Here is a 26,421-nt window from a genome sequence, read left to right on the forward strand (position 1 = left end):
TAACGTTGCAGTGCACAGGAACCATCCTGTGCAGTCCATAGAGGACAGGACCAACCAGTATTTTTATGTATTTCTTTTTTATTAAAAACAAATTGGGGGGAGGGCTGGGGGAGCCTTTTCATCCACTTACTGTGTAAGTACAGTATATAGGATTCCAATGTACACAAAAACAAACAAAAAAGTAGGAAAATCCTTCACCAAAGTCAAATGTGGGGGTAACAGCAAAGCTGACAGTTTTATGATTTTCGGCACCAGCCGATCAACGTTGCAGTGCACAGGAACCATCCTGTGCAGTCCATAGAGGACAGGCCCAACCAGTATTTTTATGTATTTCTTTTTTATTAAAAACAAATTGGGGGGAGGGCTGGGGGAGCCTTTTCATCCACTTACTGTGTAAGAAGTACAGTATATAGGATTACAATGTACACAAAAACAAACAAAAAAGTAGGAAAATCCTTCACCAAAGTCAAATGTGGGCCAGTGGGGGTAACAGCAAAGCAGACAGTTTTATGATTTAAATCATGAGAGAGAGAGAGAGAGAGAGAGAGAGAGAGAGAGAGAGAGAGAGAGAGAAGAAACAGCTTGCTCTCACTGATTCACCATATGCACATTTACGTGCACCCGTCCAGTGTACAGTAGAGACCCCTAGAGTGCATTTCTGCATATGTGCGTTACTCCTCTCCTCAGGGGGCCACGGCATGTTTTATGGCGAGGAGTTTGAGAACTGCTATCTGCACTTCAGCGTCCGTCCGGTTGTTGTTTGGCAAAAACACATGAATCTCCCCCCAAGGACCCCCACTTTGAGAACCAATGGCTTAGGTGGCGCAAATAAAGGGAACACTATTTATTAGGGCGACTCGTGCCCCCTACAACTGAGAACACCCCGCCCAAGGAAACGAAAAAATGTATGGAAGAATAACGTGGCTGATAGCCGTTAGTGGAATATGTTGAATGTAAGAGCTTTTCACAGCATTCTCATGTGCTTATCAAGCACTTATAAAAGCAACTCCCAGTGGCCTCTTTCTTCTCCCGACTGTAAGATTGCCCGAGCGGCCAAGGCAGCAAATCAGTGGCAACCTTCAATCATGAAGTCTTTATTTTTATCACTTTTTTTTTTTACATATTTCTTTGACATTATTGTGTCCAACCTGTCATCTCATCTCTCATACACAGACTGACTCCCTTGATATAGGTGGGTCCCTATTACCTGGCTAGCTCATACCATTCCCCAGGTACCTTCAAAATATTCCCACACCAATAAACACAACAATTTTACTTAAAACACTATCACATGTATATGCACACTTAGTTACTACATATTTTACTTTTACTTACCTTCGGGACCCTCCCCTCTTTCTTTGGTGTTTCGACCAGGTGGGCGTGTTTAAATGCCTAAACCCTACCCGTACAAAAACTATGCCCAACTCTAATCTTAACCCTGACCTCAATACTATGCCTAAAACCCAACCTTAACCTCACAGAAACTAATGCCTAAACCTGACCTCAAAACCACACCCACCTGTGCGAAACACTGGGAAAAGAGAGTTTGGTGCACCTTCATCTATTTAAGAGGAGGAACCCCTGGACTTTGGTGACCCCATGGCCTTTCCTCTATTATTGTCTCCGCCAGGCCGAAAGTCATGGCCGAGACTATGTTTTACACCCTGTCCGTCCGTCTGTCGGTGTGTTTGTCTGTGAAAAGCTAATCTCTACATTTTTCAAATCAGCCTCATGGTGGTGCTATAACAGGCCAATTCATGTTTTTACCTATAACTGCATGATCAGTGTAAAACGTTGTATGCCACTCCCTAGAGGCCAAAGAAAAACCTTTTCTCTGCATTTTTCACATCTGCCTTTTATAGCGCCACCAGGAGGCCGACTTATGTAAAACACATTTTTTGATATTACTCCTTCAAATTGAATCCAAATTTCACACAAATCGCCGGGTCGGCGATGATGTCGCCTATACCCTAAACCACCAGACCCGTCTTGAAACACGGACCAAGGACTCTAACGCGCGCACGAGTCGGAGGGCTCGCTTGAAACTGGGGGGGTTTCCACCTACAGGTTGTCTGAAATAGAATGACATCACAGTTCCCAGTGATGTCGTCGCCTGACACTGCTATTTAAGGCTATGTGTTGTGTTCTGCAGGGAAACTGATCATTCTGTTTCACTGACTGACTGAGGAGATTCAAGTACAGTATTTACAGTAAAAACAGTGAAGCAGTTATTCAATGATAGGGAATGAAGAAACGGACTAGAGAAACTTGGCTTGGAGGAGGTTCTGGTGACAAAGAAGGCATCATCAGTGCAGGGCAACGCCGCCCCCGTGAGGCAGACATGGACCCGACAGCTGGACTTCATCATGACTTGCATGGGCTTTGCCGTGGGCTTGGCCAACGTGTGGCGCTTCCCCTACCTTGTCTACGAGAACGGAGGAGGAGTGTTTCTGATCCCCCACGTGCTGTTTGTGTTCCTGGCGGGCATTCCAATCTTCTTCCTGGAGATAGCCATGGGTCAGTTCATGAAGGCGGGAAGCGTCAACGCGTGGAACATCGCTCCTCTGTTTAACGGTCTGGGTTACGCCTCCATGGTGCTTGTGTTTCTTGTAAACACCTACTACAGCGTCGTCATAGCGTGGTCGTTCTACTACTTCATCGTATCCTTGTCCTCTACCTTCAGTTGGTCCACCCTCCCCTGGAGCACCTGCGGCAACGAGTGGAACACAGCGAGATGCGTGGAAGATTTTAGCCAGGGCAAATGTCTGATGAACGGCACCCTCGGGAACAACATCACCTTCCCTCCTAACGTGACTTGCAAGGACCCCGTTACCGAGTTCTGGGAGAACAAGGTGCTGAGCATCTCCGGCGGTTTGGATCAGCCCGGTGCACTGAGCTGGGAGCTGGCGTTGTGTCTGCTGGCTGTTTGGGTCATCGTGTATTTCTGCGTATGGAAAGGAGTCAAGTCCACCGGCAAGGTCGCGTACTTCACGGCAACCTTCCCCTATGTGATTCTCATAATCTTACTGGGCAAAGGACTCACGCTTCCCGGAGCTTACAACGGCATCGTGTACTACCTCAAGCCTGACTGGTCCAAACTGGGCGAGGCACGGATGTGGATCAACGCTGCGACTCAGATCTTCTCCTATTCCATCGGAGTGGGAGCCCTGAGCGCTCTGGGCAGCTACAACCGGTTCAACAACGACTGCTACAGAGACGCCTACGTTCTGTCCCTGATAAACAGCGGAACCAGCTTCTTGGCCGGGTTCGTCGTCTTTTCCATACTGAGATTCATGGCCGCCGAACAGGGAGTGAGTATCGAGGAGGTGGCCCGCGTTGTTCTTCTTCATGCTGCTGCTGCTGGGAGTGGGCAGCCAGTTTGCGGCCGTCGAAGGGTTCGTAACGGGGATGCTGGATGTTCTTCCAAGGAGATTCGACCATCGCTACCGACGGGAGATCGTCGTGGCGCTCTATTCTCTACTGTGCTTCATCATCGAACTCTCCATGATAACACAGGGGGGTATGTATGTCTTCCACCTATATGACACCTATGCCGTCAGTGGAATTACGCTGCTCTGGCAAGCATCGTGGCAATGTATAGTGGTGGCCTGGGTCTATGGAGCTGATCGCTTCATGGATGATGTCGTTCTCATGATCGGCTACAGACCGCGGCTGACCTGGTGTATGAAATGCTATTGGTCTTTCCTCAGCCCCTGCATCTGTGTGGGCGTCTTCTTATTTTACCTGATTAACTACCCGCCCTTGACCTACAACAAAACATACGTGTATCCGTGGTGGGGTGAGATGATCGGCTGGTGCCTTTCTCTGTCCTCGATGTTCTGTGTACCTGCTATCCTGCTCTACAAGCTCTACCGCGCCGAAGGCACGTTGAGGAAGCGCTGGGTCCGTCTGACCGCTCCTGTGTGGGGTCCTCATCATCTGGAGGACATGTCTCCAGACACAGACATGAAGTCTCTGCCGTCTCTGTCCCGGCCGACAGAGGACAAGAGAGCATTGTCTGGGATGGACGACGAGAGTGTTGTTTAGGGCCGACTATGCAAGAGCATTGTGTGTGTGTGTGTGTGTGTGTGTGTGTGTGTGTGTGTGTGTGTGTGTGTGTGTACACTAACGTTGCAGTGCACAGGAAGGTAGTCCATAGAGAACAGGCCGAACCAGTATTTTTAAGTATTTATTTTTTATTAAAAACGAATTGGGGGGAGGGCTTGGGGAGCCTTTTAATCCACTTACTGTGTAAGTACAGTATATATGATTACAATTGTACACAAAAACAAAAAAGAAGTAGGAGATAGCAGTTTGAGAACTGCTATCTGCACTTTAGCGTACGTCCGGTCGTTGTTTGACGTAAACACATGAATCTCCCCCCAAGGACCCCCACTTTGAGAACCAATGGCTTAGGTGGCGCAAATAAAGGAAACACTATTTATTAGGGCGACTCGTGCCCCCTGTATGGAAGAATAACATGGCTGAAAGCCATTAGTGGAATATGTTGAATGTAAGAGCTTTTCACGGCATTCTCATGTGCTTATCAAGCACTTCTAAAAGCATTAAAGCAACTCCCAGTGGCCTCTTTCTTCTCCCGACTGTAAGATTGCCCAAGCGGCCAAGGCAGCAAATCAGTGGCAACCTTCAATCATGAAGTCTTTATTTGTATTACTTTTAAAAGAAACATATTTCTTTGACAGTAAGTATAGTGTCCAACCTGTCATCTCATCTCTCATACACAGACTGACTCACAATGCAATAAAAAACAATGAAAACACCACCACCTATATAACACTATGCGGGCAGAGGAGAATACGTCCTTCAGCCTCTCAGGGCGTGTTTCCTGGAGTTTGAGAACTGCTATCTGCACTTTAACGTCCGTCCAGCTGTTGTTTGACGTAAACACATGAATCCCTCCCCCCAAGGACCCCCACTTTGAGAACCAATGGCTCACTTGGTATCACCCTCCCGGAACTATTAAACAGGGTGCGTGTGTCACAAGTGCTGACATGAAGAGCCATCTCCAGTCCAGTGTCCACTATTGTCTGAACTTTTCTGACCTCTGACCTCACTGGACGCCCCCGACACTTTTGTTCACAACTTTGATTTGATGACGGAACACAGCTTCATGCAGCTAGCTGATGAGCTACACATGACACAGAGAGTACAAGTCTGAATAAAGTAACAGCATTGCTATAACCACCATGACAGTGAAGAGTGGCATTTACAAGGCATTGTTCACAACCCTTACCTGCCAGTAGTTTGAAAAACTTCTACTTTTGGGAGCCTTTTACTCAGATTCTTGGTTAGAGGTTTAACTGCATAAAAATATTTTCAAATTTCATGTATGACACATAATTTCTAAGTTACTGTACTTTCATAATCTGTAAAAACATGAGAAAGGACCACGCCCCCCTTGTGTCCCAAAAAAGCTGTGTACTGGGTGTAATGATTTTATTCTCTAGGTCATTCAAAGTCTGGTCAGATGATGTGGATGAGAGAAGTTCATAGGAAAATACAAGGTGATGTCTCAGTTATAGCAGCATAGAAGAAGAGCGATGCATCGGGAACACACTAAGTCTCAAACAAGCGTCCAAGTTAACATGTTCTCATTTATTGAAAGACAAGCAGTCACATATATACATTAACAGAATTAGTGTTGGACAGCCCACCGAAGCGGTCTCGTATGGGCGTAGCTATTACACAAATAAATTAGGCCTATATGTGTAAGTGAGTGAAGTGCAAAAGTTCATCAGGTGAGATAAGCGAAGACATCGGCAGGGCCCCTTTGCCACATCCTGGATTGTCAGACAGATGTGCTGATGGGAGGATGTGCTGTGGCTAACAGCAGGCTTTCACCACGGGTGCAATATGGCCTCCCGCACGGGGCGCTATAGCCTCCCCGATTTACAGGAAGTCTTGTAGATGTATTCTGTAGATAACTGTCATTTCTGCAAACATGTAAACAGTTCTAGGCTAGCGTTTTACTAAGATATCATATAGGCAGCACCAAAGTGCAGTGTCTTAAACCCTTTAGCTGTGTAAACTAAAGCTATTAAAATTATAAAGGGGTTCTAGCATACATTTTACTGATAAAATAAAGTGCTCTGATTCCATTTTGGTGTTGATATAAACATATACAACTTGTATGAAATATTTTCTTGAATAAAAACAAAAATAAACAAAAAAACTATACTTTTATATGGGAAGGAACAAAAATCAAAATCAAAACAAGATATGCCGGAAAGGCCATCCTAAAAGAAGCTATCATCAAAGCTTGAAATCACGTCAATGAAGATATGGGGAATATATCTATATCTAATACTAATAACAATAACAAATGTAGAAATGTCAATAATTATTGTTATGAAATATTTATAGTGATAATAGCAAATAATATTGACAATAACAGTAGATATAAATATAGATTTATCAATATGTAAAGAATATTCTGTGTTGCAGTAATAAGATTAAAGGCAAATATTATCTAGAACAAATAGAAATATGACTATATATATATATACATAGTACATACACATACCTATATACTGTATATAAACACACACCCACAAGTATACAAACAAAAATGTGGTTAAGATGTGTTACTTATGATTGATAGTAAAAGCTGCAATGATTGTTTCTTCAAAGAGCTAAGGCTGGTACAGTCTCTAATATGAAGCGGTAAGCTATTCCAAAAGTGAGTTCCTCTGAATTTGATAAGAGTATTGAGCAGTTGTTGTCCTGAAAAAAGTGGAATGCAGATCACCGGCTGACCTAGTGTTATAATTGTGAAGTTCATTATTAAACTGAAATACATTTTGAAAACAGGCTGGGAGTAGTTTGTGAATTGATTGAAACAAGAAAATGCATATTTGAAAGTTGTTTAGCAGTAACAGTAACCTTTTCTAGGATATCATTATCAATCTGAATATTGGGACGGCTACTTTTAACTGGGTGATTATGAAGCATAAACATCATGTATGCACTTTTCTTTATATTCAAGGATAATGTGTTTGCTTTGAACCAGGTGTCTACATTACTCAACTCTTGGTTAATTTCCAATATTAATTTCTGTTCATCTTTACCAGATAAAAAAATATTGGAGTCTCCTCATTTATATAAATGAGGAACAGTAGGGGGCCAAGTATTGAACCTGTAGTCAGAAGAGGTATTATTCCAAGTTACAAATTGCTTTCCTGCTGACAAGTAGCTCTGAAACCATGACAAGGCTATTCCATATAATAAGCCATAAAGTGTGAGTTTCTGTAATAAAATACATACAGGGACACACATTTTATAGGTGCGGTAAGGTTACATTCACAAAATCATGGCATGTGTCTTGATGATACAATAGGCATGTCACTCAGTACTCTATGGGTATAAGTATAGCCTCTCCACCATATATGGCGGCTGCCAATTATAGCAGAGACAGCTCAATACTTTGCCAGCCTTTTTGTCTCCTTTTTGGGCATCCCAAGTTGTTGAAGCCCTCTAACAACTAGTACTACTGGCAAATATGAAAACAAATAGTCTGCATCTATAACCTAGCTCTGAGATGGTATGTAGTGGTAGTGTAATGGTGTAGAGTGGTTGGTATTTAATGACCGTGGTCATAAAGGCTTCCTCTAGGCTAAGGTCAAAGCTGCATGCCATCTCTAAATACAGAAACTTCTCTGGACTCTTCATCAACCACATCTGGTGTATTAGCTGTGAAATATGTCTGGGATATCACAGAGATGGAACATGGATGAAATTACATGGGGTTTGTACTCTACTCACACACACCACACACACACACACACACACACACACACACATCAGAGACGTGTGTCTTCGGCGTTAGGTTCTGGTGCACTGGGCGTGTTCATCCCGAGATGACTGTGTTCAGAGTATCGTTCGCCGCGATGGACATCCAGGTAGGGGTGCCAGTCCTTAGACGGAGAGCTCAAACACTTCACACGCTGCGTGAAGAGGACACACATCAGGACCAGAACCAATTCTTGGTCAAATTAGACCCCCCCCCCCCCCCCCATGATGCAGTACATCAGCGGTTCTCAAAGTGGGTGGATCTACAAGCTCACAAGCAAGCTTACAGTAGATCACTTATAAAACCTTTTTTTATTTTTTTATTGTAACAGCACAAATATTTTCGAAGGGGGGTCTGTGGCCAATTACATATCAATTTGGAGGTCCTTGACATGAAAAGGTTTGAGAACCACTGCAGTACATACAACTGTTGAATATCTAACGAAACAATCACACACCAGTGATGTTAAGTAACTGAGTGTAATGCACGGGATGCAAACCCGGGTGTCCCGCATGGAAAGCCAATATCTTAACCGCTAGATTAAAGGACATTCCCCATTTCCCCATAGATCGGGGGAGATATTAGACTTTTAGGTCATCAGGCTGAGGCTGTGAGCCACTGTGTACTCCAGTACTGTACTTAAGTACAATTTCCAGTACAATTGGAGTATTTCCAATTTCCAATACTTCCGGCCACCAGGAAGAGCCACTTCCTCATGACAGAGACTAGTGCCTGTTAACATAGCCAGGCTGTGTGAAGATGTCAACTTTTCTCCAACAAACACGTAGAGAAACTAAACTTAACTGTTAGGTCAATCTCATGGTAAGATATTTGATAGAAATTCATACATTTTTAAAGCCAGATCAAGGAATGGGACTTGCCGTCTTAGAAATAGCAGATCTACAAGCTTTTATACATTTTGAAAACTTGAAATGGGACATTCTGCACAATTACTTTTAGTACTTTAAGTACACTTTGATGCCAATACTTTTGTACTTTTACTTAAGTAAATGTTTAAGACCGAACTTTTACTAGTATTTCTACATTGTGGTATTGATAGCCTACTTTTACTTGAGTAAAAACATTTTTTTTACTTCTTCCATCACTACAGACACACACACTCACCTGCCACAGGTTGCCCTCTGCTCGCATCAGTTTATACACAGCAATGAGAGGAATCCAGAGGATGCAGAAGAGAGCCATGCACCACCCCAGTGCCAGGCCCCAGGCTGGGAACTCGACATCTCCATAGGTAGGAGCAACGAACGTTGCCAGAGACCAGATCAGGATCACCTGAGCACAGAACAAAGGCCATGGCAGTGTTTGTTTAGACCAGAGGTCTTCCAACGTCAGACTAGTTTGACAGCACTGTCATTGTGTAGCGTTGTGTTGGATTCATGTTATGTGTATTTTCAGATAGTTAAACCCTAAATAATTGGAAAACTTGTTCTTGGTCTGTTTTTTCCCCTCTACACCAAACCTCTTTTCGGAAAATAGACAATCTACAAGCTCACAACGCCTCGCGGTGCGAGGCGTTGTGAGCTTGTAGATCTGCCATTTTCGGCTAATGTTCCCCTCAGAAAAGGGATGCTAGGTAAGGGTTCAAGTGTTTGATGAAAAATAAAGTTTGTATCACACAAATATTTGGGACGTAAGGTAAATCCTACAGGAAACGCAATATCGCTATCGGTCGATGTGACCGTGCAGTTAATCGGTAATCGGATATAACATTTTTACATTGAGCATCAGAAGACAATGTGCTACAGTGCTATGACAGTTATGTAAGTGATAATGCACAAAGAGCAAGTTATTTTTCAGTGTTGTGGTGTAATATAATGTGAGTGATGTAAAGGCACAGTGTTTGAGACTGTACTGTACTCACTAGGATGATGCAGGGAGTGATGACGAACCAGCAAATTCTCCACCAAAGCCAGAAACAGAAGCTCTTCTTCCCAATCATCATTTCTATGTCTTCAATCAAACGGTTAACACCTGGACAGCATATTAGAGACACACAAATACGCACATTATATTGTCGCCGTCGGGCAGAAACCAGCTATCTAAATTTCAACTTTTAAATTACTTTGCTTGTTGCTACAAATATGGCAACATGAAAATCATAGACACGTCTCATTTACATCTCCACATCTCCACATCTGTTCACATTTACAGTACCATATATGTAGATGAAGGCGATGAACTCAAAGAAACCAATAATTAGCAGAACCCAGCTTGTAACAAAAGTGTCTATCAGAGTCACCCAGTATATTCCTGCCTGTCACACACACACACACACACACACACACACACACACACACACACACACACACACACACACACACACACACACACACACACACACACACACACACACACACACACACACACACACACACACACACACACACACACACACACACACACACACACACAAATAATGAATTAATGTCCACATAAGAGATACAATACAAGGACACAAATATTTGCACGGTGCTATGTAACATTTTACAGTCAGCAAATCTTGAACAATTACCCAAACACCCCTCAGGGGTACAAGTAACAGCGTCTTCGCTGTTACTTGCTATCAATAATAGAAGAGATTGCACAGAACTTTGCAATTTTGGAAGCTGACGTACCCTTGTGACACAGGGCAAGCCGAGGAAGAACAGAACGGTACAGGTTACCACAGTTATCAGGAGTCGCTTCGATTTGAAGAACTTCGGGTAGGCATCTGCCACGCATGTCATGAGCGTCTCTAATGACAGGAAGGAATTCAATTACATTTTTATAGGGCTCAATTGTCTTTACGGCTAGGCGTGGGTTTAGTGTGGTTAAGTTAAAGATCAATGCCGTCTGATGGCTGAATATACACTGCCAGTCATTGGCAAATTTGAAACTCACCAATCGCGCCAAACTGCGAGCCCAGACCAAGAGTTACCAGCATGAGGAAAAAAAGAATGGACCATAGGGGAGATACGGGCAACGTCGCCAATGCATCTGGATATGCAATGAATGCAAGACCATATCCTGCACACAAATACAGGTACAGTAGAAAGGAGAATATTGTCAAACAGAGTTCGGTGGGCAACAGTTCATCAAACTGAGTCTATATACGATTGGCCATGTTAGGGGGAGGGAAGTCGGGCACGGAGGGTGATCTTTGTCACTGCACATACTCTTAAGGATTGGGGCGACACCTGTCAGCAGGGAGTGTTGGGTAGGGGGAGTTCATAGAGTTAAGTGGGAGTTAGACAGAGGCGCTGCGTCCTACCGGTGGGGGCTCCTCCTCACTGGCAGGTGAGTACAGCAGTGGCAACACACATAAAACACAAATAAATCTGTGTGGGGAGGAATTAATTGGCATAACGATGATGTTTTTTAATCGATTTTCCAAAACACCAAAAATAGTAGATCTACAAGTGGCATTGTGAGCTTGAGATCACCTATTTTAGGTGTTATATGTATATACTGTATGCTTCCTGTTTATTTGATTAATCAAAAAAGTAATTGATAAAATAGCTATATCCGATTTTCCAATATTGTCCAACTCTTAATTTCTGATTCTGATATCAACTGATAGCGATATATGCAGGCTTTTTTCACAAAAACTAAAGCCAGGTAACAACATCACATATCTCCTATCGTGGAATTAACACATCATGCCTCATTTTATTGTGATGACCCACTCTCACCTGGGTTGGCAACCGCAGAAACATCCTTCCCGGAGACGTGAGCCATGTATCCCAAAATAGAAAATATGGCAAAGCCAGCAAACACACTGGTTCCTAGGAGCAGATGAAACAAAGACAATCAGGGATTAGATCGTCGCTGTCAGGTGGAAACCTTGTATATCCAAAACTGTTACTTTTCAGAAAATGGAAGAAAATATATAAATAAACTGTGTTCCAATGGATCCAATGTACTAGATACGTAGTCACAAGCTCTTGGTAATACTTACAGTAATTGGTTCAATGTTTATAAAACCCACAGACAGACTAACCAACCAAATTTAGATGTACTAGCTAGTGTGTGTGTGTGTGTGTGTGTGTGTGTGTGTGTGTGTGTGTGTGTGTGTGTGTGTGTGTGTGTGTGTGTGTGTGTGTGTGTGTGTGTGTGTGTGTGTGTGTGTATGCGTAAACTGAGTGTGCGGGTACATAAGAGTAAAGATTATTTTGTAAAAGTTCCTCAGACACAGACTATAGCAGTCTCGTTGATTTTGCTCTGTTTTCGAAACTCGACAAGAAGCCTATTCATTTCTTATCTGAAGTGAAAACGTTACAAAAAAAACAAAGAATGTACAGTACTTACCACTGTTAGTGAGTGTGACAACAACAGTGTCCCGGATCACGTTGTTAGGGAACTTATTGTAGGAGGACAGACAGATGATTGCACCAGACGCCTCACCGAGAGACATAAAGATTTGAGTTGCTGCATCTTTCCAGACCTTATGGTAATTGATGACATTATTGTGTTAATTATGTATGCTCTGTGGTTGAATTGAATACATACCACAATGGAAACAAGTCCCCGAGACTTTTTTGTGTTATCCTTTTAGCTTTAATGTCTTACTGTACCACGTGCTGTTTACATTTCTGTCTAATAGAGTATTCAATCAATCAATCAATCAATCAATCAATCAAACCTAAATTACAGAGCAAATTCGTTTTAAACACTATTTTCTGGGGACAACCTTTGACCAAGTAAAAAAAGGGGGGGGGGGTCTTGTCTATACCTCTGCTTCACCAAGTTTAGACATATTGGACTGAGAACCAATGTAGTACTCGATCCCATCCCAGGCGCCTTCCAGTGTCAAACCTCTGATCAGCAAGATAAGCAGCACTACATAAGGGAATATGGCTGTGAAGTACACCACCTGATGGAGAAGGTAAGCACAAGCATATATAATATTTGGGTACTTTCTTGCGGTTTACATAAAGTATGCATAGGGTAACCAGCTTATCACTGAAACATTCAGCTATCAGTGGAGGTTGTTAACACTGAAATAAGTGATCTTAATATCTGTGGTGTGAAAGAAAGAAAGATAGAAAGAAAGAATGTGAGTTCAGCAACAAAAAAAAAGCAGGTGAAGGAACTCTAGTACTTCAGCAGTCAACGACTGGTTATTTTACCATTGTCTGCATTTGTATTCATATTCTACACCTGAAACTCACACTGAGTGGAACTGGAAAATCATGAGTTTGCTCACAGATCTATAATGTCTTGGGACCTTGCCTGAATTCACAAGTACCTCAGAGAGAAAGTGGTCTGATTACTTTTCATTGCAGGAAAACTGCCAGAGGGCCAGAATGACGTCAAGTTGTGAGGCCATCGAAATTGTTGTTTCAAATTGTTGCTAGTTACCAAAAATGTTATACACATTCATTTTTGCAATGGGGTAAGGACAAAATAAGCTACATCAAAAGGATGAATTCCACAAAACAGCTTGCTGCTCCAGTCCCCTTCTTTTTGATGTTCAACCTGGATATGACCTAACAATAGGACATAATGTTTGACATAAGGTAGCGCAGGAAGCCACAGGTATAGAGAAAGCAGATATACTGTACTTTGCCAGATGACTTGATGCCTTTGCAAAGGGCCACTGCTATCAGAATCCAGCCCAGCAGCAGACAGAGGGCAAGGGGCCAGACTACTGGTCCGGTTTCATCAAGACCGCTGGATCGTTGCAGCGCCACGAGACTGAGGACAGAGAGAGAGAGAGAGAGAGAGAGACGGACTGTTATGGTCAAAAGGACCAAAGAATCCACAGTGTTCATTTAACTCTGGGAGTGTACAAATGTAACCAAATGATTAATTTACAATGTGCATTACATTCATCCATTCACTCTGAGGAAGAAATTATATGGCTGCTTATATCTAACTTTATATTTTACTATCACTTATAATACTTCTACAATACATTATGGTATGTGACACCTTGTAAGCGCCTAAATGTCTCCACTAGGCCTAATAGCTATTGTTGTGTACAGCCTATCTTTTTATGGTTCGGTTTTGATCTCTGCCCGGTGCTTACTCCCAGTATTGCTCGCTAGCGCTCTCTGGACAGGTCCCATTTTCCAGAATCCGGCTAGTCACTGGCAGACCCCTTAGATTGCACCCCTCTGGAAAGAAAAAAGGATCGATAGCGAAGATACTGAAGATTATGATCAAGTCAAGTGGGTACAAATGTAGCATTTACCAAAGGCCGTCTCATTGCATCAAATTATTGGCTAAGGAATGCGACAAAAACTAAAACATCTACATGAATTCAAGGCTTCATGGGGTGTGTAATTGATAGAAAATAAGTCATCTTTTGGGTGAACTACTCCTTTAAAATGATAAGAGTGGTATCGAACCTGTGGTACTCCATGGAAGGGGATACTGGAAGGAAGCAAACAAGTAGTAGAGACTGTAGGAGATGATCACATTGTAATAAATGGTCACCATTGCCATCCCCACTGCCATGGAAACTCCAACACCTGGAGCAGAGAAGAAAAAAAGAGATACTTTTATTTGATTCACAGTTATTTATGAGCACATATTTGAGATGTGTGTCGAACTTCAAATTGAAACAGATTAGACAGGTTGATTAAATGAGATGGATTGTCACAGATTGTTTGGTTTCTTCTCTAAGACTGAATCAGGTTAAGTAAATCCTGGCTGAGATTAAAAAAAAGGATGGCAAACACAGGAGTGGCCTCCAACATTTAGTGAGAGAGTAGACTTAAGACTCTCTTAGAAAACTTTCATGTCTTCTGAGAGGTAATTTGTGGTACAGCACAGAACATACAGACAAATTAAAAGCACGTCAGATAAACAAAAACAATAAAAAAAAAATAAGCTACAGCTGTAAAATGCAAAGCAATGCATACATATCACTGTGGACCAGGAAGGCATTTAAAGGAGGAGTTCACCCAAAACATTACATATTTTCTATCAATTACACACCCCATGAAGCCTTGATTTCATGGATTTATTTTTGTGGCATTCCTAAGACAAAAATAATCTACTTTGTGTCTCCTACCGGATACATTAGACGGTAGGAGACGGGAATCAAATTATTAGCTTAGAAATGCGACAAAAACAAAAAAGAATCCATGGATTCAAGGCTTCATAGGGTGTGCAATTGATAGAAAATAAGTCATTTTGTGGGTGAACTCCTCCTTTAAGGTTAATATCAACTGAATATACTGAACAGCCCCCATGTATCGATGTATTTCACATCCACTAATAGTCCATGTATTTTCCACATCCCCTAGTGTTTTCCCAAACTACCACATCTTGTTTAATTGAGTCATTACCATGGGAATACATTATTTTTTTTACTTGGTTATGATTTTGCAGTGACTGGAAAGTGGATGAGAGGCAGACTTTCTGTTGCTGATTTCACCATTCCACCAAGACAGAAAAAGTATATGTATATATGTGTGTGTGTGTGTGTGTGTGTGTGTGTGTGTGTGTGTGTGTGTGTGTGTGTGTGTGTGTGTGTGTGTGTGTGTGTGTGTGTGTGTGTGTGTGTGTGTGTGTGTGTGTGTGTGTGTGTGTGTGTGTGTGTGTGTGTGTGTGTGTGTGTGTGTGTATATATATATATATATATATATATTTTCCCCAGAAAACTCTTAGGATTTAGAAGGCATTTCGTAAACCTACTATCTCCACACCCACCTTGGAGTATTGGCACTGCACTCCACACCTTGATAGGTCCTTGACTGGTGAATTGTCCAATGGAGCTCTCCAAGAAAAACGTGGGGATTCCAATCACCATCAACATCACAAAGTAGGGGATGAGAAAGGCACCTGCATGGTCACATGAACATTGAGAGCGGCGTTGGGGGTTGTAATGGATTTGGGGCAGAAAAGAAAGAGCACAAGTTCATGAATATTTACCGTTTTACAGGGGTGTCCAAATGCATATCAATTTGGGGGTCCTTGACATGAAAATGTTTGATGCCCACTGCGTTAGATCAGTGGTTCTCAAAGTGGGGTCCAGGGACACCCAGGGGTCCTTGAGGGAGGGGGTTCCAGGCGGTCCCCAGCTAAATTGTTGATAGTCAGGAACCAAATGGACCTTTACAGATCTGCAACTCTGAGAGTGAACAAATGGAACGGGTCCATTTGGTTCCATTTGTACACTCTCAGAGTTATGGGGATCTGTGGCCTTAATCATGCACATCAAACTGCCGCGTCCTTGAAATTAACATGTTTGAGAACCACTGTGTGTAAGATCATTTTAAATAGTCCAGAGGGAAGCACGCACATCCCACAAGAACTTTTCAGGTGCTGAACAACAATACGTACATTGGAGGAAAGGAAGGGAAGTTAGCACACTGTAGCTCCCAGTAAAACATGTATTAAGTCTTTAAACAACGTTTCGACCACTGTGGGTCTTCATCAGGTCTCAGGTAGAGACCTGATGAAGGGAGTTACAGGGTGCGAACTTCCCTTCCTTTATTTAGATCATTTTACTTACCCCCGCCATTCTTGAAGCACATATAGGGGAAACGAATGACGTTGCCGAGCCCAACAGCATTGCTAATCATGGAGAGAAGGTACTCCCATTTATTGGTCCAGGTTTCACGCTGTTCATCACCATTCTTATCGTCGAAATGGGAGTCCTGAGGGAACGAGAAAAGAGTCACATACATACTTCTGACTCCTTGTGCATTTCTGAGTCAAACGATGACAAGAACTACAGCCAATCAAATCACTTCAAACTGCAGGTTAGTGTGGTACATGTGATGCCATTGTTGGCATGGAAAGGCACCGGGCAATGGAGGGAAAGGCTAAAGATACTGGCTGTTAATGCCTTGTGTCAATTATCTTTACTAGACCATACCCGTAGGGGGATATGAGCACCCAAAGTGTGCAGTTTGGCTTATGCGCTGAGAACAGACAGTTTATCAGGGATTGAAAGTGAGTTTGTACTGTGTAGTGGAGTGGTTCTCAAACTTTTTCATGGCAAGGACCCCCAAATTGACACTTGTTAGCCCGCGGACCCCCATTTGAAAAGATATGCCAGGGACCCCCATAAGAGAAGATTACGGCTCTAGCAGTGAATCTCAACCATTTTAATTTCAAGGACCCCCAGTTTGACATGCATTAGGGCTACGGACCCCCATTTAATGGCATTTCTATCCCTTGGACCCCAGTTTATATCGTAAAATGTATGTTAATTTAACTCTGAGAGTGTACAAATGGAACCAAATGGACCCGTTAGAGTCCATTTGGTTCCATTTGTACACTCTCAGAGTTACAGACCCATAAGGATCCATTTGGTGCCTAATCTATCATTTAGCTGGGGACCCCCTGGAACTCCCTCAAGGACCCCTGGGGGGCCCCGGACCCCACTTTGAGAACCAATGGTGTAGTGTGTACACACACACGCACATCCCGTCGTGGAGGAACAGAACACACACAAACACCCGCGCATAATATGCGCGGGTGTTTGTGTGTGTTCTGTTTGTGTGTGTTAGATCTTTATATTATAAAGATCTAACAGGCGGAGCCGTTCCCTGTCGGCCGTCGCCAACACACACACGCGCGCGAGCCGTCGCGAGCGCGCACACACACACGCACACGCACACGCACACGCACACACACACACACACACACACACTCATGCGGCCCGTGGCCCGTCGCGAACACACAGAGGGCGTCGCGCAAACACAAATAATGTACATGTTATAATGTTATAACTTATAACGCCACCATGAGGCCGATATGAAAAATATTCAGGGATTGAGTTCATTGGCCTATAGTGGCAGCACATACAAGACATTTTCGTGTTATATGCCAGGGGTGTCCAAACTTTTTTCAAAGGGGGCCATATTTGAAAACATCAGTACCTTTGGACCATAACAAAGTCACAGTTGTAATGCATCATCATTATTTAACTACAGTGCAATATCAATAGTCTTTGGTTAAAAGAAAAAAAAGCGGCTATAGAACAGCAGAGAAAAAATCTAAATATAGCCAGTTTAGCGTGTGGTGATTTTGGGTGGGGGGCTAAGACATCCATTATACTACTACCCATAGTTCACCCTGCAGCAAAATATTACATTCTAAATACCAAGTTACAACAATGACACTACTATAGGCTATCTATACTTTGTTATAGGAAATGCTCCACAACAGAACAAGTACCCACAACAAAACTGGGGTTCCACTGCTCCAATGAACATTGTTTGTGCAGATAGCTGCTCTTACTATCATGATTGGTGGTGGTGGCAATACTAATAATTTGAGCCTGCATGGGGTTATAAGGGTCACACAAGAATAGCAAGCACTTTTAAAACAAAATAAGACCAGAACCAGACAATGAATTAAAAGGTTTGATAATTAAAGTCTGCTTGAGGTGTAATGCAGCTTTAAAGGGATATTTCACTTTCAAAAAAGATTTGGGTCATTTTATCGTCTACTCAGGCTTTTGTGAGCCCCCCAGGCAGTTTTTAAGTTGCTTGATTCAGTATTTAGCTATTTGATATTCATTTTATCAGACATGCCCCCTTCCTATACAAACCCATTATAACTTAAAACTAAACATATAGCAGCCAGGTAGCCTATACATACAAGTAAGACGCGCGAACGCGGGTCTCACACACACACACACACACACACACACACACACACACACACACACACACACACACACACACACACACACACACACACACACACACACACACACACACACACACACACACACACACACACACACACACACACACACACACACACACACACACACACACAACCATTTATTTATGTCCACACAAAGGAGAGTATACAAGGACACAAATATTAAAGGTGCAGTAAGATTACATCACACAATCATGGAATACGTCTTCATGATACAATAAGCATGTCACTCAGTACTCTATGGGTATATAAGTAACAGCGTCTCCACCATATATGGCGGCTGCCAATTATGAGCAATTATTAATATCAATTGTTAATATAAATGAGCTACAGCATCGACTCTAACAGGTGTTTGTCTTACCTGCTGCTCAACATCGGCAGAAGTCCTGATAATATTGTCCGTGGATTTCTCCATCACGTTGTTAAGTAGGTCTATAGCCTACTCTTGACCCAGGAGACAACTTTCTCGTTTGAAGCCAACTCCCTGCTTAGTGCTTAGCTGATCCACCTAGAGTGGGTGTGTGTGTGTGTGTGTGTGTGAGAGCCGTATATGCTAATGGTGATTTTTTTTTTAACCCTTAAGACCTGAGGCGTTTTCTAAATCCTAACAGTTTTTCTTTCTTTTTTTTTCTTTTTTCAAAAATAGCAGATCTACAGGCTCATAGCGCAGCACTCGGTGCCATGCTATGAGCTTGTAGATCTGTTATTTTTGAATAGCCAAAGAAATCTAAAGTGACACAGATGCGTTCCAGGTCTTAATGGATACGGTATTTTATTGACGTCACATGCACGCGCGCAAGCACATGTGCGCTGCGCACAGAACAGCTGATTTGAGTCAACTCGTGACGTGAGGAGACCAGCATTGATCCATTGATTGAATTGATTGATTGAATACTTTATTATAAGTTTGCAGAAAAAAAGCACATGAAAGTACAGTTCAATACAAGGTCAGCTAATATAGGAATGAAAACAAAAACAAGAATGCCATTGGCTTGTTTCCATTGGGGTCCTTTGTACTCAATTCATAGTGACATTAAATGACAAACAGATATATATGCAGAACATCATAGGCCTAAGCCAGGGGTCTTCAACGTTTTCAGGCCAAGGACCCCCTAGCTGAGAGAGAGATGAAGCAGGGACCCCTCGGCCCCTCTATATTGTATAAAATCGTGTTTCAGATACACTTTTGCTGCTCTTTTTTCCCTCTACACCTATAGACCCCTTAACAGACGACGTCACACTGATAAGAACCAGTATGCGTGCAACCAGTATGCGCGCAATGAAACCCATTCTATCAGGTGTCGTTAGGACGCGCCTCACTAGCCAACACACAAGAGGGGGTTGGGGTGTACTGAAACCAGCGCATCCCGAAACAACAGGTTGGGAATTGATTGCGTGAAACAATCACCTGTGCGTCCAGTCTCAATGTTAGTAAACAAATTGGTCTATAACTCTTTGCCTAAAATAGCTGATCTACTCGCAGCGCGAGGCGTTGTGAGATCTGCTATTTTTGGCTAAAGTTCTCCTCAGAAAAGGGATGCTATAGGGTTCAAGTGGTAAATGTAAAAAGAATAAATCATATCAAAGATTTGGCGAACCCCCTGTATTAATTCTGAGGACCCCCTAGGGGTCCCGGAACCCCTGTTGAAGACCCCTGAGGACACTTCAAGGACCCCCACATTGATATGTATTATAACCGCGGACCCCCTTCTCAAAATGGGGGGCCTACCAAGATTATTCCAGATTTTTCAAAATGTTTAGAAAATACAAGTTATGAGCTTGCAGATCGGCTACTTACTTTAGAATATAGTGTAAAATAGGTTTAAAGTTTTTTTGGATGCTATAACTTAACTGGGGCTGGGAGGCCCCTTTATTTACGTGAATTATTGTATTTCATAATCTCTTTTCATTACTTTTTTTTTTTTTTCATGTTTAGATTGTCTTTTTCTTAGGTTTTTGTTGAATGAATTGTTCCCGAGTTAAATTGCCCCAATGTAAATCTAATCTACACTGGCATATAGGGCAGTGATGCTATGCTCATTTGAGAAGTGGTTGCTCTCTATTTTAATGACGTGACGCGCACGTCGCTTAACACCTACAGTACAGGTCACACAATGGACAATTGATATGCATATAGGCTAATTCCTATGTTAATGTGCCTGGCGTGAGTCGGGAGCCTTTGTAAACTTTGATGAAGTGTGAATTTAAAGTAGTTTTAAATCTATGCGTGTGCCTGTGCGTCCCCCTGGGCAAATAAGTGGTTGCTCGGCGTGCAACCCCGTCCACTGAGCATTGCACCCCTGATATAGGGGACTGGATAGCCCTGCTGCTGTTATTTTCTTCTCAATTGGGGATCCAACAGGATGGAAAAAAAGATGAGAGGGTAGGTCCACCGGCACCTGCACTTCTCAGATTGAGTCATTGCTTAAGTTGTCAGTCACTCAAGGCATGCCATTATGGCACCTTTCCCTTTGTTGCTGACATCAATCATGTCAATGCGGCTTTTTTTTTTAATTAACTCAATTTCCTTGCTCCAATGCTCACTAAAATAAGTTTTTTTTTTGGGCATCTTTGGTTGATTATCTGCGTTTCATTAACAGTAAGCCTATAGCCTATACTAGCGAGTGAGCGCAGTTGCATCCACAACACCGGCTCCCACGGCAGTAACATGTAAACAAGCATGGGAGGCGTTCTCAGTGTAGGCTACCGAGAAGTGTGAATACCAAACCACTCGCCCCAAAACACAGTAGTCCCGGGGCAAATCCGGCGCGGCGGTATTCGCCTGGTATTCCTATAACATAACCTCAGTAAACTATGCCTAAAACAAAGGTTAACCCACCCAACCGTCCTTATTCCTAAACGTAACCTCAGTAAAACGGTGCCAAAACTAATCTTATTCCTAAACGTAACCTCAGTAAAACTACGGCTAACCCTAAACTTAGTTAATTCTAACCTTATCCGCAGTAAAATAAATAGAAGAATACAAGAACCGCTGGTCTGGTCCGCGAAAGAAATGCGGGTGAGCGTGTTTTGGGGCAAGTCTTCCGGAGAAGACAAAACACTTGCAAAAAAAAACGCAGCAATGCCGAGCCAATAGGCTGGCTGCCAGCTGATATACCAATGAATGAAACGTAAGAATGACCGTGATATATGTATTGTAAATGTATGCCAGTTGGCTCGCTGGCAGTGCTGTATTCTACAATTAAACGGGATGTAAATGACACACTAATCTCTCACAAAAACCGGACAATGACACACACACACACACACACACACACACACACACACACACACACACACACACACACACACACACACACACACACACACACGGCTAGGGACCCCAAGAAGAGAAGATTTGTGTCAAAAGATTGTTGTGCCAAGAGATGGTTTTTCAGATTTTTTATTAAAAAAAGTTGATTTAAAAAAAAAAACTACTGTACAAAACTATGTACAAGCTCGCAGCTGTGAGCTTGTACTCCAGCTATTTTTGAATAGCCACCGGCCCACCGCATAAATGGATATTGGTTACAATGATTGTGATGCTGTTGGGGACCCCGCAGAACCTCCCCTGGCACTTTGCGAACCAATGGAGTAAAGCACCTAAACAGATCCCAAATCAACTGTAATTTAGATTTAGCAATACATTATTGGATATTAAATATTAGATGGATATTTTTTTATTACAACCTGAGTCTATAATAATAATAGCTCTGATTCATATAGCAACATACCACATCAGATTTATAAAAAATAGCACATTACACTCATGGCATGATGTAGGCCTAGTCCTGGTTCAGAGCGTTAGTGAGTTCTCTCTAACTCTAATGATGTTGATAACTCACTAACGTTCTGAACCAGGGCTAGGCATGATGCAGCACATCATTATCAATCAAATCAATGATTAATTATACTAAGCCCTATTGTGAAGTGCATTCTCTTTTGTTTTTGAGTTAGTGACTCAGGAATAACAAATTACGTAAATTTAATCCAACCAATTAAATCAAAAACAGCTGTGCTGTGAACAATTTAGGCTAACAAGTACAAAGTATTATGGCATTGTGTGACATTAGTTAGCGTAGGCCTACGGCATTTTGTTTAAACTAAAGTATTGCATGACTCCATGTGATGTAACTAGTTAGCAGGATGTTACTGAAGAAAAGCTAACATTTAAAACAATTAGACAAATAATCATACATTGATGAATATAATAATAATAATAAGTGTAATAATAATAATAATAATAATAATAATAATAATCTTAGTCGAACATCATTATGTTTCTCTTACAGGCCTAGCAGGTAAATAGGTGGGTATAAGGCATACAGTATTTTTTAACATTTAGCTTTTAAGTAACCCTTCCAGCAGGTTACGCACCCTAACCCTAACCGCACGCGGATGGCACATAGTCGGAGAAAAGGTCTGTCGGATTAACGCATGCCTCCCATATTAAGTAGCCTATCCAACCGAATCATTCACTGACTCATTACTGAGGTGTTTAACAACATATTTACTTACTGACAGCCACAACAGAAGAAACAAACAAACGATTAAAGGGGGTTTCTGAGCCTGCATGCATGTTCTCAATCAATCCAATTACACCCTGCTTGACGGAGTTAACATGCGACTACCACACAAAATAAAAGTCGACAGGATGACTGAATCTGTACATCCACTGTAGATGATATTGCTACACACAGAAACACAACCTTGTTTGTTTTTTATGAGGCATTTGTATAATTAAAAAAACACGCCTTTTCATTTGCTGGAACAAAAGAGTTTTAAACAGTGGTTCCTACACTTATACATTGGACATAAAACATAGAATTGCAATAATTAAAGTGAGTCATGTTTGTATATCAGTATTCCAATATAAACCTGTGGGCCACATTAAGTGAAGGCCGCATGTGTCCCCTGGACCGCCAGTTGCCCATGTATGGCCTAATGCATGCCAAACTTGGGGTCCTTGAAATGACAAAGTTTCAGATCCACTCGTGTGTATAGTGTATGTAGCCTACTGCATGTACCTGTATATTTACCTCAAATCTAGGAGGCAGGATCTTTTTGGCTCTGTCAGGCTGCCCCACAGCTACACGTCTGTCCTTTATGAACTTGGGACGTCCATGTTTGTCACATTTCTCTAAAAATAACTCTCTCTCTCACACACACACACACACACACACACACACACACACACACACACACACACACACACACACACACACACACACACACACACACACACACACACACACACACATGAAATATTTATTTATGTCCACATAAACAGAAGTACAAGAATGCCTTGTACAAAGGACATAAACACTGCCAGTGCAGTCAGACAATGGGAAAACAGCCAGTTACTAAGTGCATATAAGGCAGAACATTGTAACAATAATGTTGGCATACTTGTCAAACACAGCAGACAACAATCATGGGTAAAGGAAACAACGCCTCCTCCAAATTGAGCAGCTTCCTATAATAGCTGATATTGAGCAGTACCTTGCTAATTGTTTGGCTCTCCTTTGGGAGAGGCCGGCCATTTGAAGGCCCCTCACAACCAACTTGTGCACGTGGCCTAGGCTACCAAAGATAAAAACCAAAAGTTTACATCTGTAGCCTAGCTGAGAGATGGTCTGCTCTAGCTGATGATATTTTAGCACTTTGGTTAGGAAGGCTTCCTCTAAGCTGTAATCAAAAGTACAGCCGACCTCGAGAATGAACACCTCCCTATGGTTTTCATTAACAACAATGACATCAGGGGTGTTAGCTGAAATGTTAGAGAACACAGAATCATCATTACACAGGCAGGCTAAACATGCTCGGCTTCACAGTAGAATGCTTATACAGCATGATGGAGGACCTGAAAATAGAAGAGATATCTTTTGATATCAAATCCACTATTCTGTCATGCCTACTTATGTAGAGTCCCCTGTATACATGGCACCAATTTAAGATGTGGGACATGGTTTCAGCTATTTGTTGAACACACGCGCGCACACACACACACACACACACACACACACACACGCACACACACACGCACACACACACGCACGCACGCACGCACGCACGCACACGCACACAGAAGGTAGGGTATGAAACGAAACACATATTGGAATGCTGACTGGTAGAAAGTCATACTCCTTTTCTGGCGAGACAATAGTGTGCAATGTTTATTTCCACAATGTCCATAACTGTAGCTATCCACTGAGTTGTGACTGGTTCAAGGACAAACCCGCAGAACATTACAGCCTGTAATATCAGTTAACAACTGGCTGTCCACTGTCTAGAAGCCACACATGTTGGTCTGAACTAATTAAAAGCATTGTCATTTACAGATCTAGACTACACAGTAGCTAAAAAGGGAATTGGATATTGACACTACTTTGAGTTGTCTGCCTGGACTAGCTTCACATCATTAACACTATTATATTTTTGAAATATTTTGAATACAGTAATTCTGACATGTTTTTACGCAAATCTTCTCTCATGGGAGTCCCTGGCACAAGATATTTTCAAATGGGGGTCTGTGACAGACCATATCAATGTGGGGGTCCTGGACAATGTTTGAGGACCACTGCTCCTATGGTAATAGTGTTGGAGAACCAGACAGCCAAGGAGTCCACTCTTCATCTTCTTCACTCTCCTGCTCCTCTTCCTCACTTGGCCAGGTGTCCTTGAGGTTTCCCCCCACTCCTGTGTCGCCTCATAACTTCACACCTGATGGGGGCAGACAGGGTGTTACACAATGCTATACTCCATAACAGTGTGTTCATCAAAAATAATGAATCAATTCACAAAAGAACACAAAACACACATGCTGCCTTTAAACTGCCTCAAGGAATATCTGGAAGATCTGACTGCTTGTGTATATAAACTTTACCTTTCGCGATTAAAATAAAATAAAATACCACAAATAGCAGATCTACACACAAGCTAGGGCCTATACACTTAATATTGACTTTTTATGTCATGGAACTTTTGATTATCTGACTTACTATATGTTACAGGTACCAGGCTACAGCACACGATAACAGTTACATTAAAACTGGTTGAACTGTATTCACCAATATGATTAGGGGTAAGACACAACCAGAGGTGTTACCGTCTATACCACTCTATTGTCTATAGTTTCCCTTTCTCTCTACACCAAATCTCTTTGTCAAAATAGCCGATCTAAAGCTCACAACGTATTGCAAGGTGTTGTGAGGCGAGCTTGTAGATTGGCTATTTTGGGCCAACGTTCCGCCCCAGAGCTATGCCATGGAAATGACATACTGTCATCCAAAATATGCTATACTATACTATGTTGCTCAAAATACATCATGTAATACAGTGACTCTCAACCTGTGGGCAGGGGCCCACTGGTTGGCCATGAGGATATTGCCAGTGGGCTCCAAACAATTGGCAAAACACTAAGATTTTATTGATAATATAACAATACTATAAAATATATATATATGTAAAAGAAGTCTTTAAAACATTGAAAATTTGTTTTCATTGTGATTCCGATGAATAGGAACCTAAGTACACTACGTTAGTTCCAATGACCCGAGCCGGAACACGACTGATTGATGCTCTGAAAATGCACAAGGCCCACCTAACACAGCAGCTGAAAGGTTGCTGTGTTAAGTGGTCAGATGTGTGGTCTGTGAACACTTTTGAGAGTGTGGGATCTGATCCAGAAAAGGTTGGGAACCACTATGGAGGTACGCTGGATCTGAAATTATTACTTCCTTGGCCTACTGGCAGCTTGCACAAGATATTTGGCACTAATCAGTCCAATGGTTTTCACTATTAGCCATGGACAGACACAAAGACCTTCTCGATGGCACAGTCCCTAGGGGTTACACCTTAAAAACATGCACAAAATAGTATATAGTGCTGTTATGCTATATAATTGCCATACTAAGTCTCCCAAAATACACCATAGCGCACAACAGGTATGTCATCCTCAATACTACATAATAGTA

General features: G+C 42.3%; 1 protein-coding gene and 1 pseudogene across 2 annotated transcripts; one reads left to right on the forward strand and one right to left on the reverse strand.

Annotated features, from left to right (window-relative positions):
- Positions 1 to 1,487: 1,487 nt before the first annotated feature.
- LOC311036081 (sodium- and chloride-dependent creatine transporter 1-like) lies at positions 1,488 to 4,047 on the forward strand (annotated as a pseudogene). The gene is made up of 2 exons: positions 1,488 to 1,544; positions 2,283 to 4,047. The product of its transcript is annotated as a sodium- and chloride-dependent creatine transporter 1-like (transcript).
- Positions 4,048 to 7,820: 3,773 nt separating this feature from the next.
- Positions 7,821 to 18,860, reverse strand: LOC311036082 (sodium- and chloride-dependent neutral and basic amino acid transporter B(0+)-like; the record flags this gene model as incomplete). Its single annotated transcript, XM_084044605.1, has 15 exons — positions 7,821 to 7,964; positions 8,936 to 9,103; positions 9,693 to 9,802; positions 9,986 to 10,085; positions 10,447 to 10,565; positions 10,712 to 10,837; positions 11,503 to 11,595; positions 12,119 to 12,254; positions 12,543 to 12,683; positions 13,375 to 13,507; positions 13,842 to 13,929; positions 14,164 to 14,286; positions 15,473 to 15,604; positions 16,278 to 16,422; positions 18,807 to 18,860. The coding sequence occupies 15 exons, from the start codon at positions 18,858 to 18,860 to the stop codon at positions 7,821 to 7,823; spliced, it is 1,812 nt and encodes a 603-aa protein (XP_083900731.1).
- Between the last annotated feature and the right edge of the window lie 7,561 nt (positions 18,861 to 26,421).

Source organism: Gymnoscopelus microlampas (assembly GCF_963454915.1).
Source record: "Gymnoscopelus microlampas genome assembly, chromosome: 20".
NCBI classification, from domain to species: Eukaryota; Metazoa; Chordata; class Actinopteri; order Myctophiformes; family Myctophidae; genus Gymnoscopelus; species Gymnoscopelus microlampas.